General features: G+C 45.1%; 1 protein-coding gene across 2 annotated transcripts; it reads left to right on the top strand.

Annotated features, from left to right (window-relative positions):
• Positions 1-898: 898 nt before the first annotated feature.
• On the top strand, positions 899-24703 carry LOC308480533 (prostaglandin G/H synthase 2-like; the record flags this gene model as incomplete). 2 transcript variants are annotated; one of them, XM_081012190.1, is made up of 10 exons in its annotated part: positions 899-950; positions 10396-10512; positions 12058-12201; positions 13469-13612; positions 14693-14874; positions 17892-17975; positions 18554-18800; positions 19746-20032; positions 21485-21632; positions 23643-24703. In XM_081012190.1, the coding sequence occupies 10 exons, from the start codon at positions 899-901 to the stop codon at positions 24044-24046; spliced, it is 1809 nt and encodes a 602-aa protein (XP_080868316.1). In that variant the 3' UTR covers positions 24047-24703. The 2 variants fall into 2 exon arrangements, with proteins under 2 accessions (XP_080868316.1, XP_080868317.1); XM_081012191.1 differs by lacking the exons at positions 899-950; positions 13469-13612 and having other exon boundaries at positions 10299-10512.
• Between the last annotated feature and the right edge of the window lie 1905 nt (positions 24704-26608).

Genomic DNA, 26608 nt, shown 5'->3' with positions numbered 1-26608 from the left:
GCTTTTATAAGCCAGGATGGGCAAGGATCAAGGAGACAGGTGGTTGGTTTCACTCGTCCAAGCAGCCTGTCCACATCCTTGGAGGTAACAGATTGAAACTGATCCCACACAACTTGACTAGACAGGACTCTAGCACTCTCCCGCCCCGGCCCTGCTCCCACGGTGGAGTCTACCTCTTCCCGAATCTGAGCGACTTTATCTGCAAAAAACTTTGCAAAATCATTTCAGGAGATCATGTGGCTCGTACTGGGCCCCGATGTAGCAGGTGGTTCCGCTAAATTGCGAACCACCTGAAAAAGTCTCCTGCTGCTATTTTCTGCAGATGCGATAGAGGCAGTGAAGAAAGTCTTCTTTGCTGCCCCTACCGCCACTTGGTAGGCTCGACATTGAGCTCTAACCCGTGTCCAGTCAGCTTCAGAATGAGTTATCCACCACCGGCGCTCTAGCCATCTCAGCAATTGTTTCATTGCCCTCAGATCCGTGGAAAACCATGGGGCTGATACAACTGTTTATGGAGAAAGAATCATAGAGTTGAAAGGGAACATGAGGATAATCTATTCCAACTTTAATTGATCACTCCCCCCACACACTCTGCCACCCTTAGTTTGTTATGAATAATAGGTGGAGTCTGCTTGCTTCAGGTTTATAAGTCATCGCTAACTGGTCCATAAAGGCAGATCATCTACTGGACCTACTCCAGACACAAAATTAGCACCAAGAGCAGAAATTGCTAATCCTCCAGGGGTAAACAACGAGTAGGAGTCATTGTGCCACAACTCCTCAGGAATTTATCTTTATTATAATATTATATTTATGTTAATATTTATCATATCATATCATCATATTATATACTAAATAACAGAAGCTGAGTCTGCTACTTTCTCCTCAAAGTTAGGAAATGTTTTTAACCTGCATTGTTCTGTTTTCTCTCTCTGCCGTCAGCCAAGCAGGTGAGCATCGTGACTCCTTTTCCTCCTCCTCTGTTGACCCATTTAAATTAGTTATAACCATTTACAAAAGCCAGTGCTTTGTTGTGCTGCAGTTGTGTGCCCTCTTGCTTCAACCTAAGTCCCGCTGAGTGCAACAGGACTTACTTCTGAGTAAGGATGGGATTGGGCTGTTAAAATGTACTCCCAAGATGTTTCTCATGGTAGTCTCTTCCTGGAGTTCCTTGGGTATTTAAGAACGATTTGGGGTTACAGTTATGGATCGAAGTGGCTCTTAACTGAAAACAATGGGTGGTGTTTGGAAATGTTTAAGTCATCCTGAAATAATAGGTTAACTTCTAAGTTTCCTGAAAGTTTCACACAGCTGTCCCTAAGAGGCATTTTATGGACAGGTTAGGTGGACGATGAAGTTGAAGGGGAGAAGAAGACTTAGCAGGAGCTCTACAGATAAGAGTTTAGAGCGCTTTGTTTGGACTGTAAGAGCATGAGTGGTTTTATCCTTGTATCTATGAATGTAATTTAACTGAATAATTATTTCTGGCTTTGTCTCCTCGATACCAGTGTTTGTCTGAATTAGGCTTAATTTCCTTTAACAAAAGGCAAACGTAGAAGAAGAAGAGTTTGGATTTGATATCCCGCCTTTCACTCCCTTTAAGGAGTCTCAAAGTGGCTAACATTCTCCTTTCCCTTCCTCCCCCACAACAAACACTCTGTGAGGTGAGTGGGGCTGAGAGACTTCAAAGAAGTGTGACTAGCCTAAGGTCACCCAGCAGCTGCATGTGGAGGAGCAGAGACGCGAACCCGGAAAATGCCTGTATTCTGCCTCCAGTGCACTCATTCTGAAAAGATTAATGAAACGCTAACTAAAGATTATGCCCCCATTCATACCCTTCCCTCAGTATCTCTAGCTGATTTTCTCATTGGGAAGGAAATGATATATAAGGGAGAGCAAGGGGCAGAAAGCTTTAAAAGTGTTTGATCTTGGAGCTAATAACAGCCTTTCCCCCTCTACATCATTTGTGTAGCCTGATAAATGGGGAGAGGTATTGGGACTTCTGTTTTTAAACCACTGTATGCTTTGTCTCTTTTTTACATCTACTCATTTATATGTGAACAGTCTGTGCTGCAGAGGCAAAAGCAGGTAAATGATTTCCAGTGGTTCTGGAAGCGCTTATTGCTAATTATCCTTTTAAGAGATGATAATAAACTTTTAGAGCCACGTTCGGGGGCAGGGGGGGGTGCGGTTTAGAAACCACAATGTCACTTATACTTTGAGTCTCTGAGACCATACATCAAATGCCATTCTGGGGCAGTGAAGATATAGGAAGTGATAGGATCAGATTAAAACCTGCTGAAATAATTAAATTCTCTTCCAGGTGCACAAGATTATACATGCCCACCCAATGGGGCTTGCTTTGGTTACGATGGAATGGGATTCGACAGAGCAGGATAAACTTGACTTTCTGATCTTCTTGTTTTAATTGCCGTTAACTGTTTAAATCGCTATGCTTTTGAAGTGGCTTGTTTCAGTGTTTCAGCAACAGAACAACAAAAACATCTTAAGAACATTAGCTGAAGGTGTACATGTTCAGCAGATGTTCTTAAGAACAATTCCAATACTGATGCACACTGTAAAGACTGTGGAGAGAATAATTGGGTGCACTCTTCCCACCTTGGATCAAATCTATGCTTCCAGGTGCCATAAGAAAGCTGCAGAGATAGCACAGGATAATGCGCACCCCGGAAATGATCTCTTTCAGCTTCTGCCTTCTGGAAGAAGGTATAGGGTTATAAAGGCCAGGACTAGCCGCCTGAGAAGCAGTTTCTACGCAAATGCAATTCTGGTTCTAAACGCAGCATAAGGGGTCTCTATAGTATAGTGTATTTTAAAATGGGGTTTCAGAGTTTTTAGGGGTTTTTGAATGTTTTATGTAGTTTTGTAGTAGTTTCATGTAGTTTTAATGTAGTTTTATGTAGTTTTATGTAGTTTTTCAATTTCATTGTTCTGCATGGGACAATGACAATAAAGATATCTATCTATCTATCTATCTATCTATCTATCTATCTATATCTACCTGACATTCAGAAGACATCTTAAGGCAGCCCTGTTCAGGGAAGTTTTTAATATGTAACGCTGTACTGTTTTAAACATTTGATTGGGAGCTGCCCAGAGTGGCTGGGGAAACTCAGCCAGATGGGCGGGGTATAAATAATAAATTATTATTATTATTATTATTATTATTATTATTATTACTATTATTATTATCTATTAATTTACGCTGTGCGTCAATCCTTTGGGTCCCTTCCCAGTTACAATTCTGTGGGTCAAGCAGAAGTGTTGGCGAGCCTTTAGCCTGGCAGTCAGTGTAATTCTTTCAGCAGTGGGCAATTCTTTCAGCAATATCCTGCCCTACTGAGCAGCTGCCACATTTTACACCAACTGCCGCTTCCAGATCAGTCTTAAAGGCATCCCCACATAGATAGAATTGCAGCAATCCAATCTGGAGGTTACCAGTGCACAGATGGCTATGGTCAAGCTTTTCTGTCCAGAAACGGCCACAGCTGTCTTAATAAATGGAAGGGGAAGAAATGGAGGCAGTGAGAGATTTTACTTTCTTGGGCTCCATGATCACTGCAGATGGTGACAGCAGTCACGAAATTAAAAGACGCCTGCTTCTTGGGAGGAAAGCAATGACAAACATAGACAGCATCTTAAAAAGCAGAGACATCACCTTGCCGACAAAGGTCCATATAGTTAAATCTATGGTTTCCCCAGTAGTGATGTATGGAAGGATATCAGCTCTGAGTGCTCACTGGAAGGACAGATCGTGAAGCTGAGGCTCCAATACTTTGGTCACCTCATGAGAAGAGAAGACTCCCTGATGTTGGGAAAGATGGAGGGCACAAGGAGAAGGGGACGACAGAGGACGAGATGGTTGGATAGTGTTCATGAAGCTACCAGCATGAGTTTGCCCAAACTGCGGGAGACAGTGGAAGACAGAAGTGCCTGGCGTGCTCTGGTCCATGGGGTCACGAAGAGCCGAACACGACTAAACGACTAAACAACAACAAATTGATGGCATTTATAGAACCTAAAATATGAGGCAGAACACAAACAGGGCCCTAGTCTGCTCAGCTTTGTGGGGAACCACCTGATTTCAGTATTTCTACCCAATGGATAAAGTCTGTGATGGGACGATGAGCTGCTTGTGCGCAAAATCCAAGTCCCTCAGAGTTTGGTCAAGTTTGCAAACCTCTGTCTGTAACGGAGCCCCTTAAACATGGCTCTGTCAGTCGCTTGCAGATTCCGACAGTGGTTGCTTTCGGAATCGCTTCCAACATAAAAGCTCCTTAACGGAAACACGTCTTCTGGACTCTCTGCGTGACAGTTTCCGGCGAGGAGTGGGTGTCCCTACAGGAGGTCCTGAAACCTCCCCACTGTTTTCGCTGGAAGTGTCTCGGAGCCATCCCTCCTGCTCACTTTCCCTCAGCTCAGCTCTTCTCCCCCTACTGGTTCCCTCTTCAGCTGCTGAGTCTCTCCCAACCTGTGTGAGCCCTTCCACCTCCCTTCCTTCCGATGGCAGTTCCCTGACATCCACCTCCCCTCCAGGGCCCCCTTCACCCCCTCCCGCCCCCTCCTCTATGGGCGGTGAGGAGGCAAAACCCCGGAAGGAACTTCCTTCACCTTCCGATGTCTCGAACACTTCTCTCCACCTGTTGCGGTTCCTGGTCTCGAAGTACTCCTCCTCCTCAGAGTCCATCTCCCCTTCCCCTTCCGAATCCGTGAATCCTTCCAACTCCTCCTCCTCATCGGTGGTCCCAAAGTATTCCCTCCAGAACCTCTCCACAGGCTGAGGTTTCCTTGGGAACCTTTGATGGAACGTTTCTATCAATACCTCGTCCTTGATATCTTCTGCCATTACCCAAGTGTTTTCTGACTCCGGTTCTCCTTCCCACGCTACCAAATACTCCACCTGATCCCCCTTCCACCTGGCGTCGAGGATTTCTGCCACATGGCTGCTGCATTCCCTTTCTTCTATGATCGGTCCCCGAGTGGACATCCCTTCTCGTCCCCCCTCATACGGTGACAGTAACGACCTGTGAAATACTGGGTGCAGTTTCATGTGGTTGGGTAACCGGAGCCTGAAAGCCACTGGGTTGACTTGTTGAATGACCTCAAAGGGACCCAACCTCCTGGGTCTTAATTTCTTACAACCTCCTTTGAACGGCAACCCTTGGGTTGACAGCCACACCCGATCTCCCACCCTTATGGTTTCACCTTCCCTTCGGTTCTTGTCTGCCTGCCTCTTGTATTCTTCCTTCGCCCTTTCTAAGTTGAGTTGGAGCTGACGATGGATTGCTTCCATTTCTTCTACAAAATGCTCGGCTGCCGGGACGCTCCATCTCTCCCCTCCTCCCCCTGGGAATGCCCTGGGATGACACCCATAATTAGCCAAGAAGGGGCTCATCCCTGTGGACACATTCTCTGCATTGTTGTAGGCAAATTCCGCCAGCGCCAACTTCTCTACCCAGTCATTCTCTCTGTCATTGACATAACACCTCAGGTATTGCTGGAGGACACCGTTTGCTCTTTCCGCCTGCCCGTTGGTTTCAGGGTGCCGGGCAGTCGAAAAGTTGACCTCCACCTGCAGTAAGCTCATGAGCTTCCTCCAGAACCTGGAAGTAAATTGTTTTCCCCTGTCTGAGACCACCCTCAATGGCACCCCGTGCAACCTAAAAATGTGTTCTACAAATAACTTCGCTGTCTCTTCCGCCGTGACTGCATGCGAACAGGCTACAAAGTGGCACATCTTTGTTAGTAGGTCTACCACCACCATGATGGCTGTTTTCCCCTTGGACTTCGGCAGATCAGTCATAAAATCTATCGACACTGCCTCCCAAGGTCGTTCTGGGGTTGGTAAGGGTTCTAATAGCCCCGCCGGCGCCCGCCTCTCCCCTTTGGCTCGCTGGCATTGCTCACACCCTCTTACATACTCCCGTACATCTTCCCTCACCTTAGGCCACCAAAATTCCCTGGTGACCAACCACATGGTTTTGTGTTGTCCAAAATGCCCCGCCGTGGGGCTGTCGTGCAACTGCTTGAGTACCCTCCCCCTTAAGTCTCCTTCGGGGATATACAGTGCCCCTTTGTAATACAACGCTCCATTTCTTTCCTCAAAACCCCCTGGTTCCTCTCCCTCACCCCTAAGACCTCTGAGCTTATTCTGGGCATATTCATCATTCTCTGTTTCCTCTACCAGTTCTCTTTGCCCCACCAATGCCGCCCCACACACCCAGCGGTCCTCTGGGATGACATGTCTCTCTTCGGGTCCCCCCTCCCCTTCCAAATATTCAGGTTTGCGTGAGAGAGCGTCCGCCCTAACATTTTCTGGACCTGGCACATAACAAATTTCAAAGTGAAATTTGGAGAACTCCTGGGCCCATCGCACTTGCCGTTGGTTGAGCACTCGTGCCGTTCTCCAATACTCTAAGTTCTTGTGGTCCGTGCACACTTGCACCTTATGTTGTGCCCCAATTAATAAATGCCTCCATCTCCTGAACGCTTCATGAATGGCAAGTAGTTCTCGGTCATACACCGTGTAGTTCCTCTCAGATTTGTTCAGCTTTCGCGAAAAAAAGGCACACGGTCTCCACTCTGACTCCTCCTTCCCAGGCTGCAGAAGCACCGCCCCCACAGCCCGGTCTGATGCGTCCGTCTCCACTCGCATCGGTTTTTGTAAATCCACATGCAGGAGCTGTTCTTCCGAAGCGAACGCCCTTTTCAGTTCCTCAAAAGCTCCCTCCGCCTCCGCCGTCCAAACGAATTTCCTCTTGCTGCTGAGACAGTCCGTAATGGGAGCCGTCAAGTGGGCAAAATTTCTGATGAACTTCCAATAGAAGTTTCCAAATCCAAGGAATCTTTGCACATCCTTCCTTGTTTTCGGTGTTTTCCATTCCAGTACCGCTTGGACCTTGCCAGGATCCATGGCCAATCCCTTGTCCGACAAGCGGTACCCCAGGAATTCCACCTCCTTGGCATGAAACTGACACTTCTCTAGCTTCACCCACAGCTGATTGGCTTGCAGTCTGCCCAACACTTCCCTGACGTCTTTTACATGCTGCTCCTCAGTCTCTGAATATACTAACACGTCATCTAAGAAGGCCACACAATTCTTGTAAAGCAAAGGCCCCAGGACGTGGTTCATAAACGATTGAAAGCACGCGGAGCCTGCTTGTAGGCCGAAGGGCATAACTAAATATTCAAATGCCCCCAAAGGGGTGAACATGGTGGTTTTCCATTCATCCCCCTTCCTTATTCGTATCAGGTTGTACGCCCCCCTCAGGTCCAGTTTAGTAAAAATCTTTCCCTTCCTGACCCTTGTCAAAATGTCATCAATTCTGGGCATCGGGAAAGTCACTGGTTCTGACACTGCATTTAAGGCCCTGAAGTCCACTACAAGCCTGGGTTTGTCCGTGTTTTTTTTGTCCACAAAAAACACTGGGCTGCCCCCCACCGCCCTGGACTCTCTGATGAACCCTCTCTTCAGGTTCTTGTCAATGAACTCCCTTAGCTCCTGCATCTCTCTGTCTGACATGGCGTACAGCTTGCCTACAGGGAGATGTGCCCCAGGGAGTAAATTGATTTGACAGTCAAAGGGCCTATGTGGGGGTAGTTTGTCTGCCTCCCTCTCGCTGAAGACGTTGCTCAGGTCGGCGTATTGTTGGGGAACCTTCCCCTTCTCCGTTACTTCCGTCCCTGCTAGAGTGGCTCTGGCCCCTCCTTGAGCCTCCCGCTCTTTGCAGTGTTCTAGACAATGTGCTGACCCAAAGGAGACCACTCTCTGATGCCAGCCCACTAGCGGATCATGTAACGCTAGCCAGCTCATCCCCAAAATAATGGGAGCTCCTCCCAAGGTAGCCACATTAAACGCTATTAGCTCAGTGTGTCTTGCTACCCTCATTATCATTGGGACGGTCTGCTGGCTGACTTCTCCTCCCAGCAGCTCCCTTCCATCGATCGTGGTCACCTGCAAAGGGTTACTTAAAGGGATAGTCTGTATCTGGTGCTCAGCAGCAAACTCCTTACTCATGAAATTGCAGGAGCTGCCTGAGTCCAATAGCGCCTTTATCTTTAGTGGGTGTCCGTTAGGCAGCTCTAGTAACACCTCTATCACTAGGGTGGGTTTAGGAGGTTCCGGCGTGGGCACTTTCACTGCTCTTTGGCCTGGCTGCTGTGCCCCAACGGTGGCAGCCAGGCGTTGGCTTTTACTTGCTCCGGTACCTTTTCCTCCCTCTCCCCAACAGCTCCCGCCATTCCTTGCCATTCCTTTCTTTGGGGGCAGACTCTGGCAAAATGACCTGGCTGTTGGCAGAGATAACATTTCTTGGCGCCCTTTCCCTCCTTCTTCCGCTCTTCACTGGGCTTTGAAACTGCGCGCGCGCGCGCGCTGTTCCAATTTCCATCGGCTCTCCCGGCGGGAACGGTGGCTCTGGAATCTCTGGAATGCGAAGCTCCCTCCAACGTTCCCCCTTCCCTTCCCGCCTCTCCAAGGCTCTCGCCTCTTGGCGCGCTCCTATGGTCAGCGCTGATTTGGTCAGCTGGTCCATAGACTCCGCCCTGGGCGCCCAGGAAAGTTCATCCTTTACCGCCGAAGCAAGCCCTTCTTCAAAGAGCATTTGAATGGGTTCCGCCGATAGATCCCACCCCAATTTATGGATCAACATGGTAAACTCAGTCCAGTACTCACGCACAGATCGGCTCCCCTGTTTGCACGCCATTAACTGTCTGCGTACCACTCCCTGCTCAATATCGCTGGAAAACATCAAATCCATTGCACGAAAAAACTTCCTCGTATCCTTCAGGATGTCATTGTTTGTTGCCATCAGGGGCCTCACCCAGTCTTTCGCCCCCTTTTCGAGATGCCCAATCACAAAAGCCACCCGCGATTCCTCGTCGGGAAAGTCATCAAACTGCAGATTAAGGGCATATTGCATCTCTGTCCTAAAGGCATGATAGTCCTTGGCCTCCCCCCCAAACTTCTGCACCAATCCTGGCAACTTTCTGGCGAGCGGGGTGGTTTTCCCCTTCTCTGCATCTTGAGCCCTCCTCTCCTCGAGCCTCGCCGTCTGCAGCGCTAGCTGGACCTCCAACGCCCGGTACCTTTCCTCCAGGCTTGGACCCGCTCCAGCTCCTGCTTCTCCGGTTCCGGCTGGGTTGCTCATGATGCCTTCTCCTGCACAAACTGCTCACAGAGACTGTCGGAATGCTGTGATGGGACGATGAGCTGCTTGTGCGTAAAATCCAAGTCCCTCAGAGTTTGGTCAAGTTTGCAAACCTCTGTCTGTAACGGAGCCCCTTAAACATGGCTCTGTCAGTCGCTTGCAGATTCCGACAGTGGTTGCTTTCGGAATCGCTTCCAACATAAAAGCTCCTTAACGGAAACACGTCTTCTGGACTCTCTGCGTGACAGTTTCTGGCGAGGAGTGGGTGTCCCTACAGGAGGTCCTGAAACCTCCCCACTGTTTTCGCTGGAAGTGTCTCGGAGCCATCCCTCCTGCTCACTTTCCCTCAGCTCAGCTCCTCTCCCCCTACTGGTTCCCTCTTCAGCTGCTGAGTCTCTCCCAACCTGTGTGAGCCCTTCCACCTCCCTTCCTTCCGATGGCAGTTCCCTGACAAAGTCATAACAACGTTTGATATTAAGAAAGCAGATCTAGTCAGTTAGACAAAGACCCTGATTTTGGGAAAGATGGAGGGCACAAGGAGAAGGGGACAACAGAGGACGAGATGGTTGGACAGTGTTCTCAAAGCTACTAACATGAGTTTGACCAAACTGTGGGAGGCAGTGGAAGACAGGAGTGCTCTGGAGTCGGACACGACTAAACAACAACAATGCTGAAGCACAGCAAAAAATGGAAAAGAAGGGAAGGCACACAAAATAAAGACTGTCCAGGGCACTCCTTGCAGCTGCTGGGATCTTCTAGGCAAAGGGTATGCCTACTGCTGCCTCCCCATCCTTCTACAGCCATACCATAACATGTGAAGGATGCAGTATCAAAGTAAAAAAGGCTGAATGTAATGTGAGAGCAAATATAATCTAATAATATCAAGCAGCAGTTAATCTATTGGGATCTAATTCATTAGCACTAGTTCATGAATTTTTATAAGACTCTAGATCAGCCATGTCCAAAATCTGTTTTGGGGACCTAATCCGGCCCGCCAGTCGGTTTAATCCGGCCCCTGGCCCCTGTGGCAGTTTATTTTTTCCTGGGGTAAAATCCTAAAAGACCCTCAACAATGTCAATCCTTAAACAAGCTCGACAACTTTGGTTGGCCCTTTGGTCGGCCCTCGTGGCCCTTCACTTCATCAAATCTGGCCCTCTTTGAAAAAAGTTTGGACACCACTGCTCTAGATCTCACTTAACTGTACACCTCTCGATTCCCTTTCAGTTAATCCATGCTGCTCAAATCCATGCCAAAACAGAGGAATCTGCATGACAACAGGATTTGACCATTATGAATGCGACTGTACGCGGACTGGTTATCATGGGGAAAACTGCACTACACGTACGTATTCCAGAAAGTTACACTTGCACAATTAACATTTAGGAGAAAAGCCATAGTCCAGTGATGTAAAGAGCACATCATTTTGCACAGTGTTCAAGTTAAACATGGGTACAGTGGTGCCTCGCAAGACGAAATTAATCCGTTCCACGAGTCTCTTCGTCTTGCGGTTTTTTCGTCTTGCGAAGCACGGCTATTAGCGGCTTAGCGGCTATTAGCGGCTTAGCGGCTATTAACGGCTTAGCGGCTTTAAGAAAAAGGAAACAAACTCGCAAGAACTCGCAAGATGTTTCGTCTTGCGAAGCAAGCCCATAGGGAAATTCGTCTTGCAGAACGACTCAAAAAACGCAAAACCCTTTCGTCTAGTGAGTTTTTCGTCTTGCGAGGCATTCGTCTTGCGGGGCACCACTGTATAAAAGTAATTCTTTGGCAAGTCTGGGGCAAGTACCAAGTACTCTTTGGTGAGGGAACTCCTGTAGATATTTAAAATCACAAAATTTGTAACAAAGTAAGCACGGAAATATAGGCTATTGGACCTTTAAAATGTGCCCTTTCAAGTTCCTTCAAAAGTTCCACTTTTCCTGCAGCATAGGAAAAGACCACGCGTTTTTTGGTAAGTTAAAAATGGTTTACTTACAAACTCTCCAAAGGTCAGATTCATGAGCTTCAGAAAATTGCACAGGCAATAAAACTTGGCTTAATTACAAAGTGATGAAGGTTCCTAAATTACTGTAGTGGTCTGGCACCCTCAAACTTTGTAATAGCTAACCAGTTGAACTAATTGGTATAGGAACTCAATAGTGGTTTCTGTGAGCCATGTGGTTTGAACAGGAGCAACCAGCTCAGACATCCCTACACGCTGAACTTCTCAAATAGACAGAGGGTGAACAAAGGCTTGATTACCTCGTTCCTCCCAAAGTGAGGGGAAGTGGACATATTTAAGGCTGGCAGGACAGCTTGCTCTATGGTATTAACCCCTTCATGCATTAATTAGACTTAAGCATGTTAGTTATATGAGGCTGGGTATCCCACAAATAGCTGGTTCCAGGTTCAATCTCTGGTGGCACCAGGTAAGGTAGGGAAAGACTCCTGTTTGAGAGGCCACTAGTCAGTGAAGTTATTACTGATTATCTAGAGCAGAGTTTCCCAGACTTGGGTCTCCAGTTGTTTTTGGACTACATTTCCCATCAATCCTTACCACTGGTCCTGCTGCCTAGGGCTGATGAGAGTTGTAGTCCAGCTGGAGATACCTTAGTTTAAGGTAGCGTCAAAGGTTTCAAACAAAGGGTTGCCATATTTCAAACCAGGACACCCCGAAAATTGTTGAGTTTTTTAAAGACAAATCCCAGAGTTGTTGCACTCCCCCCCCCCCGCAAAAGCCCAAAAATCATCATATTTTTTTTTATTTACTTGCCTAATATCCAGGACAAACATCCACCTTTCGCAGATTCTCCCTGGACATATGGCGGTCCAGTTTTCTTCAGTTCCTATTTGCATTTTTTTTCATGAATGTTTTTCCTAATTTTCATGGCACTTCATTCCTTGCAGCGGAATTCTTTACTTGGCTGAAAGCGATGCTGAAACCTGCTCCAGCCACAGTCTACTATCTGCTCACTCACTTCAAAGCAGTCTGGGATGTAATCAACAACACCCCTTTCCTCCGCAACACCATCATGAAATACGTATTGATATGTAAGTAACCCTACCTTTCAATGCTGTTCTTACAGAATAGTCCTATATGCATCTACTCAGAAGTAAGTCTCACCGAGTTCAACGGAGCTTGCTGCCAGGTCAATGAGTATTGGATTAGAGGCTTAATAGTGGGGACAGGTATTTACCTATACATGTCTACTCCTTGAGAAGTAAGTCTCATTGAGTTCCATGGGCCTTATTCCCAGGTGAACGAATATAGGCTTGGAACAGGAGGTCAGCTATATATATCTGAGCTCTTTGAGGTACCATATGTTGACTACAATAGTTGTCATTTCTATACATATTGACCTAATGCAGTAACTGAATTCTACCCTCTAAGCTTTCTAATAAATGGCATTATGGAAAGCAATAGCTGAGTCAAGAGTCTTCCTTTTCATACCTTAGGTGCAATTTGCTTCTTGTGGAAGATGACAGCAAAAGTGAAAACTCCTCTTGAGAAGTTTTTGTACAACACACATTTAAAATGAGCTTTGTGGTCTGTATAGCTGTCTGTACTTCTGCGAGGGAAGTTGAGGATCTTTCTCAAAGGGTTTTGAGCACCCTCATCTGATTACAAATTTCAGGATTCTCCACGGGGTTTGACAGTGGTATGTCCTCTCACTTTCCTCAGTGGGCAGTATCATGGCCAGGCCACACAAGTGATCCAGCAAATGACAGGCCCGATCACCTGGCTGCCGGCTATTGGCCAATGCCAGCAGACCATGGATGGACATTCCCCTGGCGGTGGGCCCACCTGACCAATGGGGATAGTTGGGTCCACTCCCAGGGGTAGTCCACTCCCAGGGGTAGTCCACTCCCAGGGGTAGCCTGCCCAGCAGACTCCCCTGCCTTGACAAGAGGTTTTTGGTGTCATAATTTTTTAGAGTTGCTATGGCCCCAAAGATGCAAAAATGCAAAGAGTATAAAATTGAGAATGGGCTTATCATCTCACATCGCTTCTGAAATTTGCGTTGCTGTGGTCAGATCATTAATTGGTGAGGTTTAGATCAGGCATAGGCAAATTCCGGCCAACCAGATGTTTGGGACTTCAATTCCCATCATCCCTGACCACTGGCCCTCTTAGCTAGGCATGATGGGAACTGTAGTCCCAAATAGTCCCAAACATCTGGAGGGCCAGAGATTGCCTATGCCTGGTTTAGATCCTCTGTGAAAGCAGGCTGTATATGAGTTATCACTGCTTAGGTCGCACAGTCATTAATTGCTTGCCCTGAACATAATTTCTTTTATTCATCCCTTGGCCATCTAGCAAGGTCCAATTTAATAGAGAGCCCACCAACGTATAACAGCCATTATGGTTACAAAAGCTGGGAAGCCTATTCAAACCTTTCTTACTATACCAGAGCACTTCCACCGGTAGAACGCAGCTGCCCAACCCCTATGGGTTTGAAAGGTAAGAAGGGGCAAAAATCTGAATACGTGAAGATAAGAGAAGATGAAATATTATTCCTCCTCTATGTACACAAGGCCAGTGGGGGCAACCCTGGTCTCCCCCCTCAATGCAGTGGTCAATCATGTCCAGGGAATACCTCAGAAGGGCTGAAACATTAGAAAATGTGTCAGAAGGAGAAGCACAAGATGTAGAGCATTTGCTACATCATAAATCTTCACATTGAAAGGTTTTGTCTTACTTTGTCAAATAAGAAGAGGGTAGGCTTTTAGTGGATGCTAGCAAGTGATGCATTTGGGCATGTAAAGGTAAAGGGACCCCTGACCACTAGGTCCAGTCGTGACCGACTCTGGGGTTGCACGCTCATCTCGCTTTATTGGCCGAGGGAGCCGGTGTACAGCTTCTGGGTCATGTGGCCAGCATGACTAAGCCGCTTCTGGCGAACCAGAGCAGCGGACGGAAACGCCGTTTACCTTCCCACCAGAGCGGTACCTATTTAGGTAACTACTTGCACTTTGACGTGCTTTCAAACTGCTAGGTTGGCAGGAGCAGGGACCGAGCAACGGGAGCTCACCCCGTCGCAGGGATTCGAACCGCCAACCTTCTGATCGGCAAGTCCTAGGCTCTGTAGTTTAACCCACAGCACCACCCGCATCCCAATTTGGGCATATACTGGCAACCAAACTAATAACAAACTGGTTTAAAGCAGAACTATATTCAGCGTACTACTTTAGAATTAGACTAGTTCCAAAACACAAAGAAGCTATCAACATTATACATTTGGAGTTTAACATACTGTACATTTGGAGTTTTGCATATTTACATTTCCCCTGTCAAATTCCTGTAGGAAGGACCACTCCTCACATCAAATGGGGGGCGCCTTTCGGTAGTACGGCTGGTTTCACCCTCCCCAGGATGGATACCTGGAGGTCTCCGCCTACCTCAGCCAATCGCCCAATCCCACCTGGGGAGGCGTTGCCAAGGGATCGGCCAGGTAGGGGGAGGGACCGCCCTGCCAGGTAGGGGGAGGTAGGGGGAGGGACCGCCCTGCCCACACAACAGAATGATTATTTTACATCCCAGGCAAGAAGGAACTTCCAGAGTCGAAGCTCGTTGTGGAGAAAGTTCTACTTAGGAGAAAATTTATTCCCAGCCCTCAAGGCACAAATATCATGTTTGCGTTCTTCGCTCAACACTTCAACCACCAATACCTCCGTACAGAAAAGGACAAAGGGCCAGCCTTCACAAAGGCCTTTGGGCATGGGGTAAGCTGAAAGAGTCATGACTTCGACTGGTTAGCTATTACAAAGTAGAACTGTTATGCATTTGAGGGTGCTGGAAAAATACAATCTCTAGACCTTATAAATGTTAGAATTCAATTAAGGCTTGGGGGTGCCGAGCTATGTGCTAGACACTTTTCTTTCTTTTTCATACAGTGGTGCCTCGCAAGACGAAATTAATTCGTTCCGCGAGTTTTGTTGTCTTGCAATTTTTTTCTTCTTGCGAAGCACGGTGTCGGGAAAGTTTTGGAAAAGCTTCAAAAATCACCAAAGTCTTTAAAAACCTCAAAAAAAGGCTACCACACCGCGTTCTATGAGTTGCTCCTCGAAGTCAAGTCGCAACTGTATTAACGGCGTTAAGAAAAAGGAAACAAACTTGCAAGACGTTTCCGTCTTGCGAAGCAAGCCCATCGGGAAAATCGTCTTGCGAAGCAGCTCAAAAAACGAAAAACCCTTTCGTCTAGCGAGTTTTTCGTCTTGCGAGGCATTCGTCTTGCGGGGCACCACTGTAATTTTTATTAAATTTCCTGTTTTACATTTTTCACTTAATCAACCTTAAAATATCATTGACTTCCCTTCTCTTCCCATGGTTCCTTTTGCATAATGCACACTCATACTTGATAATGTGGGTGCCCTTTGTGGGATTGCGCACAGTGCTACGGTTCCCAGGGAACTTATTAATAAAAGGGGACTGGCTTGCTTCTCAGTGTATTATTTGGAGGTTCACGCCCAGCCTCAGTTATCAAGTTTCTTGCTGGGAGGGGGGCCAGCCCCATTTATAATAGGGGATGAAGCCGACAATAGCCAGGCAGTCGGCTCTGGAGATTCACCCTCCCTCCCATCCCTCTGTTTAATGTTTTCTTGTTTACAGGTTAACTTTTTCTTCCTGTTTAGCGGGTGCTGCTACGGTCTTTGACTGCTTGTTGTTGATGGACAGGGAGGAAATTTTCCTGCATTTTGTCTTCCCCATAGCAGTTCGTCACACCTTTGGCGGTTATGGCCTGGCGGGGGGCGTGAAGGGGTGACTCACCCCCCTGCAGTGGCAATTCCAGGGTCCCCTCTTAAAGGGGTTATATATATGGGTGTCACTGGCCATACACTGAAAAGTTGTCAGTGAACTACCCTGCGTGTGGGGATATGGGCTGGGCTGCCTGCTACACTTACATCTCACAGAGCACCCCCATATCCCATTTACCCTGATGAGCCCCAGTTCCCCCCGGCTGGGGGGCTGGGAGGGATACACGCCTAAGGCCTACGCCAAGGTCTTCCTACATTTGGAAGTTTAATAAAGTTGTGGCCTAATTTTTAATTCCAGAGTCTTTATTCCTTTCTTATGATCCCTGGGGGCTGGGGCTGTTGCGCCTGGTCACGCAACATAAATCCCTACGTATTTTATATAAACTACACCATTCAGTATCCCATTATTACATCAATCAAAGCTTATTTACACTGTTGAATTTATCTTAATGCTGCCCACATTTCCAAATATACACAATTTCCTCCATATAGTCAATAAACATTTTCCAATCTTCTCTAAACCTATGTTCTTCTTGTTCTCTTACTCTGTGTTAGGTCCACAAGCTGCACACATTCTATCAGTTCAAGTTGCCATTCTTTTTTTAGTTGGGACCTCACTTGTTTTCCCATTTTGGTGCTAACAAAACACAGGACTCAGTAGTGGCATACATATATAACCTTTTTTGACACCTGGGAATTTCAGGCTGAATTATCCCCAACAAAGAGGACTCTGGGTTTTTTTTGGAAAAGTACTTCTAAGCATTTCTTTCAATTCATTATGAATTATTTCCCAATACTCTTTTACGCTTTTACAGGTCCACCACATATGATAGAACGCACCCTCAGCCTCATTGCATCTCCATGTGCTAGATGCTTTTAATCCCCTGGAATCAGCAAGTGTTAAAAGATAATTGTATTTCTGTTGGAAGCCGCCCAGAGTGGCTGGGGAAACCCAGCCAGATGGGCAGGGTATAAATAAATTATTATTATTATTATTATTATTATTATTATTATTATTAAGCCAGGCTAGCCTCCTGGGTCAAGGTAAAAGCCTGGGTGATGTGCCATTAAGAAAACAAGGATTAGAATGGTGTAGGTTAGAATGGTGAGAGTTAGGAATTGTGTGACTAAGACACAAAACAGAAGGCAGAGCATGATGTCTGACATCTGTCTGAACTGAAAGCTACGGCTATGGGAGAAGCAAGACCCTTTGGGGTTTTAATCCTGTGAGACCCTCCATCATAGGCTCAGGTTGTATATATTTGTAAATAAGCCTTATATCATAAAGATGCCACAGTCTCCACTCTGCCTCATTTCCAAAAGAAAATATGGACCCTGGGTAAGTGCCTGGAATATGGACCCTGGGTAAGTGCCTGGAATATGGACCCTGGGTAAGTGCCGCTGGAGACTGGGGTGGCATGCAACACAATTTCTATTAGTTCCTTCAGAAAGCAGGAACCCTTCTTAACAACCTTGTTTACAATGATATGTATCACCACCACCCTGTGTTGTGTATCAGAAAAAAATCAGTTTTATATGCCAGGGCTCATTCTATATTTAACCCAAATACAGGCATGCAATAGCAAAACAATTTTTCTATAAATTAAGAATATTCATATCATGATGTATTTTGAGGACTGACCGAACTCTTTCCTCCGTTGTACCCTCACTGCAGCATATATCATTCTGAAACTTTTAGAGGGAGATAACTAATTTTACTGGACATTTACGAAGTGTTCAACTTTCTTTGGGCGACAACTAGTATATTTAAGTAATATTCTGTCTGTTTTTATATATATATATAATTTTTTATTATTTTCTTATAAACAGCTTTTCCATCAATACAATAGCCAACTTAAAAATCCCTTTTACTCTGCTGAGCTTATTCTGTCTATTTTGTAAGGGCTTCACCCTGAATCTATTTGTTTCCCTGTCTCATCTGTCAAATTAAAAATCGGACGTTCATGTTCCTATCATTTCAACAGGTCGATCTAAATCATATCTATGGAGAGAATTTGGATAGGCAGCTGAAACTCAGACTATTTAAGGATGGGAAGATGAAATTTCAGGTTGGTTTGGACTTTTTCTGAAAACGCTGCAGTGTGTTGAGAAAAAGAGAGATTGTATTTAATTTAAAGTATTTACTTGGAAGAGTGGTGTGTTCCCTCTGATGCATAGAAGCCCCACAGACATTTTAGTAACTGCACCAGCAACCATTTCCCCCCTAGATAACTATTTAAGGAGTATAGACTATCACAATGCCACAATCTCACAAAAATCTCTGTACTTGAAATCCACTGGAAATTGTCAAGTACAGTGGTACCTCGGGTTACAGACACTTCAGGTTACAGACGCTTCAGGTTACAGACTCCGCTAACCCAAAAATAGTACCTCAGGTTAAGAACTTTGCTTCAGGATGAGAACAGAAATTGTGCGGCGGCAGGAGGCCCCATTAGCTAAAATGGTACCTCAGGTTAAGAACAGTTTCAGGTTAAGAACGGACCTCCAGAACGAATTAAGTTCTTAACCCGAGGTACCATATAAGCATACTATATTTGAACTGGATTTTAGTATTCTTGGCTGAAATTCAGTATGATAGAAGATTCTATATGCTGCCATGCTCATTTATTTGTTTTTTTAATTACAGATGATCGATGGAGAGATGTACCCACCCACAGTCAAAGAAACTCAGGCAGAAATGATCTACCCACCACACGTCCCTGAGCACCTGAAATTTTCTGTAGGGCAAGAGGTCTTTGGTTTGGTTCCAGGGCTGATGATGTACGCCACGTTATGGCTCCGGGAACACAACCGGGTCTGTGACATTCTGAAGGGCGAGCATCCGGAATGGGATGATGAGCAGCTGTTCCAAACTGCCCGCCTGATCTTAATAGGTAATTCTTACAATTGCTCATGGTTAACACACAATTACTTGATGAAATTTTGCTGCTGCTAGATGTGGCGATGGCCATCATCTAAGATGTCTTTAAAATGGCCGAGACAATTTCATGGGAGATAGTTCTATCACCATTTGTTGACTATTGTTGATTCTGAGCATCTCAGGGACATTTTGTGGGCCGTCGTTGGAAATGTAGTGCCAGACAAGATGGACACTTGGATTGATTCAAGAGGACTGTTCTTCCATTATTCAATGTTGCTGTGACTTTTAACTGGGAGCATGGCATTCCACAGCAGATGACTTTCGCTTTCTGTTTGCCTGCTGGATTTTGGATGGCTTGCTGCAGATTTGATTAGGGACTTAACATTGCTCTGGAAACAAAACTAAAAGATTTTGTTTAGGAGCAACCATCAAGATTGTGATTGAAGACTACAGCCTGAAAGCGAGATGAGTGCCACACCCTATAATAGCCTTTGACTGGACTTTTTTGTTTGTTTGTTTGTTTTCTTATACAAAATTATAAAACGTACCACATAATTTATCACAAATACAATCTTATCGGACTTCCATCAACACCTCTGATGATCCTCCGTCTTATGCATTTCTTAACTTAATATTGCCTTTACATCTCTTAAACATATCATCTCTCCTTTTCCATTTTTACAATATTTCCAATAATACTCCTCACAGAACTTCTTGGAAACCTACAAACATCGTCTGATAATCACAGATACTTTTCAGATAATCCGTAAATTTACTCCAGTCTTCGTTAAAATTCTGGTCCTGCCGGTTTCGGATCCTTCCTGTTAGTTTATTTAATTCTGCATAGTCCAGTAACTTCATTGCCTTTGACTGGACTTAACCGCCATGGGGTCCTTTACCCTTTTATTGTTTAGGAAATGAAAAGACTGACTGACTTTTGTTTTCTGTGGGGAAACAGGAGAGACCATCAAGATTGTGATTGAAGACTACGTGCAGCACCTAAGTGGCTACCACTTCAAGTTGAAGTTTGACCCAGAGCTGCTCTTCAACCAGAGATTCCAGTATCAGAACAGAATAGCGGCAGAATTCAACACCCTTTACCACTGGCACCCTCTCCTCCCTGATACCTTCCAGATTCATGACCAAGAGTACACATACCAGCAGTTCATCTATAACAACTCCATCATTTTAGAACATGGTCTTTCCCACATGGTGGAATCCTTCTCCAGGCAAAGGGCTGGAAGGGTAAGAATTTATTTTCTACTAAGAAATTGCACAGCCTTCATCTTGAGGCAACGTGATACAACTGTCCTCCTGTATTGTAAGTCACCCTTGTGTCTGAAAAGCCTTTAAACACAGAATGATTATCTTCTTTTTTTAAATAATGTTTATTACTTTCCAACAATTTAGACATTACATAGAAAAAGAAAATAAACAATACAATACAATACAATACAATTTAAACTAAGAAAACAAAACAAAAACAATTTAAAACACATCAAATAGTTTCAATCTTTCATTCACTTATTTCCATGACCTCCTCACACCTCCCTTTTTGTATTCCACTTCTATTAGTTGTTTCAGCAATTCCTTTCCATCTTCCTCTGCTTTCTATAAAACACAGAATGATTATCAATGGGGCCTTCTGAGATTTGGTGAACAGTTTTGCAGTATATGCAGCTTTCTCTGTGGCAGCAGCTTTTATTGCTCTCCTGTTGTTTCATTTTCTGACAGAAGGCTGAATAGCACAAGCAGTTTTACATTGTAAATCAAGAGATGAGCGTCTTTTACATTTGAAGTCCGTTTGATTTCAAAGGGGCCAGAAGTTCTTATGACCTACTATTCCATTTGATCAGTTTATAATGCAACAAATGCACAATAGACATTATTAGTTAGGGTCGTTTCTCTACATATACTTGTAGAAAAGTAGCTTTTATCACTGAAGTGGCAAACCTGTTCACTATTCTGCTTGAAGGAACTTGCATGATGGAATGTTCCTCAGTTTTCTCTTCTAAAAAATGTTCCTTCTATATACAAAACTAGAAGTTGTGGAGAAGAATTCAAGTCTAGTATTTTCCCTGAGTTTTTTTTTCCCTGTGTGAGAACTGGACTCTGAGTTTAGTCTCAGTGAGAACATACAGCTCTGTCTGAAGTAACCAAGTTTAACGCAGTCACATGTGTTTTCTCTACTTCTCCATTCTACCCAAAGGAAGGCCAACTCCAAAACCTCACATTCCTATTTTTGGAACCATGGTGGCAAGGCTTGTAGGTATTATGGAACGCCATGTCATACTTGTGCCAACATATACAGCATTTAAGCTCCATTTTGTTACTCACAAAAGGGACGCGGGTGGCGCTGTGGGTTAAACCACAGAGCCTAAGACTTGCCGATCAGAAGGTTGACAGTTCGAATCCCCGCGACGGGGTGAGCTCCTGTTGCTCAGTCCCTGGTCCTGCCAACCTAGCAGTTCGAAAGCACGTCAAAGTGCAGGGAAGGTAAACGGCGTTTCCGTGCGCTGCTCTGGTTTGCCAGAAGCGGCTGAGTCATGCTGGCCACATGACCCAGAAGCTGTACTCGGCCAATAAAGTGAGATGAGCGTCGCAAACCCAGAGTCGGTCACGACTGGACCTAATGGTCAGGGGTCCCTTTACCTTTACCTTTTTGGTACTCACATTGCTCCATTTCTTTGATAACAGATATCTGGTGGACGGAATGTCCCTGCTGCAATGCAGAAAGTAGCTAAGGCCTCCATTGATCGAAGCAGGCAGATGAGATACCGCTCCATGAATGAGTATCGGAAGCACTTTATGCTGAAACCCTTTCAGTCATTTGAAGAGCTCACAGGTAAGACCTTGTCCTCTACTTATAGAAAAACAAGAGCTTCATTTTGGGGGGCAAGGCTGCACAGCGTAGAGATCAAACCTCTGCTTTGCATGGGGATGTTTGGGGTCCAATTCTTGGCATCTCCAATTAAGGGACAGCAATTAGCAGGTCCAGGATTGTGTAGGCAGCTAAAGGCTAGATGCTCCAATGGGCTGGGTTAGACTAGGTCATAGTTCAGTTCTATGCTGCCTCTCATCCCAAAAGGCCCTCAAGTTGGTGCTCAAATGTTCAAATCCAAATCCAAGATTCAAGCAATATAACCAATAAATGAATTACTCAGTGTGTCAAGAACGCTACCAGACTTTTAGAAGACTTTTAGAAGACATCTGAAGGCAGCCCTGTTTAGGGAAGCTTTTAATGTTTGACGGACTATTTTATTTTAATATTTTGTTGGAAGCCACCCAGAGTGGCTGGGGAAACCCAGCCAGATGGACAAGGTATAAATAATAAATTATTATTAGTCCTTTCACGTGGACTATCATTCTGTCCTGCCAAATCCCAAAACATGTTTCTGTTCTGCGGAGACTTGGAAGCATTTTTCCGCCGTTTATGCCAGAAGAAGTACTTTCAACACACACAAGAACAAGACAAAGTAGAACAAACAACATCTTCACAACACAACATCTCTCAACCTACTGGGGAACAACCACCACACTCCCAACACATTAATGAACAGAATATTGACCACCAACTACCACTTAAAAAGAGTTACACAAAAAGGGACTCCACATGGACCCCTCCTGATGGATGCAATACCACACTAGATCTGTACATCGATTGCTTCCACCACAGAAACCAAACGGATATGACCAGAAAACACCATCACTTACCACCAGGTTTACTACACCTATTAGCCAATCACCCATTCCCACCACCCTTCTGAGTAATACCCCTCCCCACCCTCTCACTATATATAAGGGTCTGGTGACTTCTGTTTCAGTGTATCTGAAGAAGTGTGCATGCACACGAAAGCTCATACCAATAACAAACTTAGTTGGTCTCTAAGGTGCTACTGGAAGGAATTTTTAAAAAATATTATTATTATTATTATTATTATTATTATTAGTTTTTAAAAAAGTGTTGAGTTCCTGCAGAAAAGCTCTGTTGTCTTTTATTAGAGATTGGGTAGTTGCAGCCCCTCCACTGAGAACATGTACTGTCTTTTCAAGCTGTAAGGTAAAAGGTAAAGGGACCCCTGACCATTAGGTCCAGTCGTGGGCGACTCTGGGGTTGCGGCGCTCATCTCGCTTTATTGGCCGAGGGAGCTGGTGTATAGCTTCTGGGTCGTGTGGCCAGCATGACTAAGCTGCTTCTGGCGAACCAGAGCAGCACACGGAAACGCTGTTTACCTTCCTGCCGGAGCGGTACCTATTTAACTACTTGCACTTTGACATGCTTTCAAACTGCTAGGTTGGCAGGAGCTGGGACTGAGGAACGGGAGCTCACCCTGTTGCGGGGATTCGAACCGCCGACCTTCTGATCGGCAAGTCCTAGGCTCTGTGGTTTAACCCACAGTGCCACCCGCGTCCCTCAAGCTGTAAGGAGAGATGCTCAAAAGAGAAACTGCATGTTCTAAGGATGGAAAGGAAGGAAGCAGAGGTTGTGGGGAGTCCTTCTAGGAGATAGTTTTCCATAAGACTATTCTGTGTCAACCATAGCTTTCCTTGAAAAGATTTGTAATATGATTCATTCATTCTTCTGTCACTGCATTGACTTTCTCCCTGTTGATGCAAAATTTATTCAGGATTGCAGAGCTTGACTTCCCCACCATACTATTTCTATTTCATGGCAGCTTTTGCAACACTAATGAGTCAGGGTCTCTCCCTGTCCTCCTTTGTAAGGCAACTTCCTTTCATATTCTCAGAACCTCGGAGAAGAACCCGCTAATGATTTGCAATCATATACAAAACCATCCCCCCAACTGTTGGAGATTCCCTGCTTAACCATGATTTTTGCCTCTTGTTATCACAGGAGAAAAAGAAATGGCTGCAGAACTTGAAGAACTCTATGGGGATATTGATGCTATGGAGTTCTACCCAGCTCTTCTTGTAGAAAAACCATATCCTGGAGGTATATTTGGTGAGACCATGATAGAAATTGGGGCACCATTCTCTTTGAAAGGTCTCTTTGGAAACGCTATTTGCTCAGCAGAGTACTGGAAGCCCAGTACCTTTGGGGGCAAAGTTGGCTTTGACATAGTGAACACAGCCTCCATCCAAAACCTTATCTGCAACAATGTGGAAGGCTGTCCTCTCGTGGCTTTCCATGTCATAAACCCCGCAAGAGCAGCAACGAATAACGTCAGCACCTCCAGCACAGCAACAGACGAGACTGGCCCACCGTTACGATCAAAAGAACAGTTTGCTGAACTATAGGGAACAGTGTTTTGCATATTTATTTATTTATATCATTGCTGCTGCTGCTGCTGCTGCTGCTAACAAAAACCACTTTAAAGGCATCTTCTGCTTAGATCTGCAGGACCGAACCTTTCGGTTTTTAATATCTACTGTACTAGAAAGATGTATTCCAAAATGGATCAGGGCATGAGATATGCTGCTTAAACTTGAACAGAAATGATAACTCTGCCTCTTAAACTTGACAAGAAGGACCCTAAACATGGAACCATTTTAGGTGTCTAGAAGTGATATTTTATGGAACAATAAATCCTGTTATTAAATCATGCTAAAACCATTCCTTATTAGCTATGCAGTTTGAAATGAGATCTAACAGCCAAATGGCCGCTTTCTAAACCCATAAATTGCCTTCAGCTGTTGCAAGTGGTGAGGGGCTTATGCTTCCTCTTTTCAGCTGTGAGAAGTGGAGTTCCAGATCCCATCTAGGCCTCACAAATGTGATTTGAGATATAGCACTGTATGTTCCAGAGCTTTTTTATAACACAGCCACTTATATCTGGTCATTTCAACTTTTGGATACTGACGCTTTTCAAGTTGACTGATAAACACTTATGAAAAAGAACTATAAACATAATTTGTAAAAAATAAACCAGAAAATAAACCAAACACTCCCCCCCACCCATTTGCCTTTTATTGCCTGATTCCTCCCAGCTTCACACCAACAGAACCTCCGTTCATTTCCCTCTACATCTATGTGTGCATTAGTAGGAAGGTGACCAGAAACCTCACACTGAACGCATGATGAATGGATGCAGAACAGTGTGGGAGGGGACGATTGTGTGTGCATTGTTGATTCAGGAAGGTAAATTGCAAAAGGCACGCCATGTACCTTGCTTGATGTTTACTTCCCTCTTTTCACATGGGGTAATTTTTCCAGAAGATTGTTAAAATAAATGCTCTTCAACAACACAAAGACTTTCATTTGTATTAGAAGGTGTGTCATGGAGAGCATTGTTGATCTTTCTAAAACCTCTAATTAACACAACATTTTTTTTAGAGCAGCAAGGCAGCATTGGGGAAATGAAAAACCCTGAACAGCTCAGTTGAGAGAGCATAGGACTTTTAATTTCAGGGTTGTGGGTTTGAGCCACACGCTGGGTGAAAGATTACTGTATTGCGTGATGTTTGACTAGATGACCCTCGCTGTCCCTTCCAACTCTATGATTCTTTGAAATCCCCCACTGCAGAAGAGAGATAACCCCTGCAATACCCTGTCCTAAAGAATGAGTATGGTCTACACAAGCCACAGTTGCTGGAATCGTAACAATTCTCTGTAGCCATAACAGATGCTGCTTAAAAACTCAGATCTGGGTAACTGAGGAGGAGGCTTGGGGATGAGAGGGCTTCACTGCCTTGCATTTCTGGTGCATCTCAGAATGATGAATGGAGATGCTATTGAAGGGACCCACCTTCCCTTTGGGCATAGGCAGGCCTGGGATGATGCATTGGGGCAAGAATGTGCCCGTTGCATGCCCGAGAAACATATATTATGCACCAGTTATGATTACAACTCAGACGTTGTGTCAACATGAGGGTCAGGCCATGGTTTGATGAAATAAAACCTATTGTACTGCGAGAAAGTGATTTATCATGAAGCCAGAGGGTGATGTAGGACTTCAAAGCCAAACATTGGGAGCCAGACTGTAAACTCAAGTGCATAATTGTGCATTGCACCCCAACTTTCCCATTCAACAAGAACTGTCATACTGGATCATATCTGATCTACTGACTCATGTAGGTCACCTGTCTCTCTTTTGGCCCGTGCAAGATGAATAATTGCAGATTTAGATTTTATCTCTGGGTACAGGAGTTAAAGCGAGGCTGGCTTTTACCATTATTCATGCAATCAGTTCTGTTTATTCCCCAACATGAGTTGCATCTGGTTGGGAATCGTGACAATGGAAGTCATGATTGCTGCTTTACTGTTCAATTCAGGGACTCCTAAAGGCCAAGCCAGAGTCAGGATTTATTTGGTATGGAGGTTTTTGAAGAGGATTGCCATGGATAGATGGACGGACAAACAGACACATACAGATCTGGGAGAAAGAAGCTTTAATCCTTCTCACTGCCTCCATTTCCCCTTGAAGCTGTTGTTGTCTATTTTGCCATGCAGGACACAGAGGGAAGGATGCAATTTTTGTGGAAGTGCAACAGCAGCAACCATTCAGTTTGCAATTTAAGAGTTAACCCTGTTGGTGCTGAAGACAGCCAACCAAGAGGGTTATTTGGGAGCATTGCTTAGCAACCAGTGAGGAGGTATGATCCTTGATGAGGTAACTTGTATGTGAAATAACGTTTTGGGTGGTATTCAACGAAATGAATGTGCAGGCGGAATGACGTTGGCTTGTGCAACTGGACTTCGCTTCCCACCACACCTCAAAACTGCTGCGGAGCGTTGTAGTAAGCAGTGTCAGGTAGACATATTTTGAAGAATATCTATGAGATCCTTTTAACTGGAAGCTGAATTGGGAACCTCCTCTGTACACCCCCCACCAAGAAGCTACAACTACTTCAAAAACCCTC

Source organism: Podarcis pityusensis, assembly GCF_964106645.2.
Source record: "Podarcis pityusensis genome assembly, chromosome: 6".
Taxonomy (NCBI): Eukaryota; Metazoa; Chordata; class Lepidosauria; order Squamata; family Lacertidae; genus Podarcis; species Podarcis pityusensis.
This window is presented reverse-complemented; position numbering and strand designations above follow the sequence as displayed.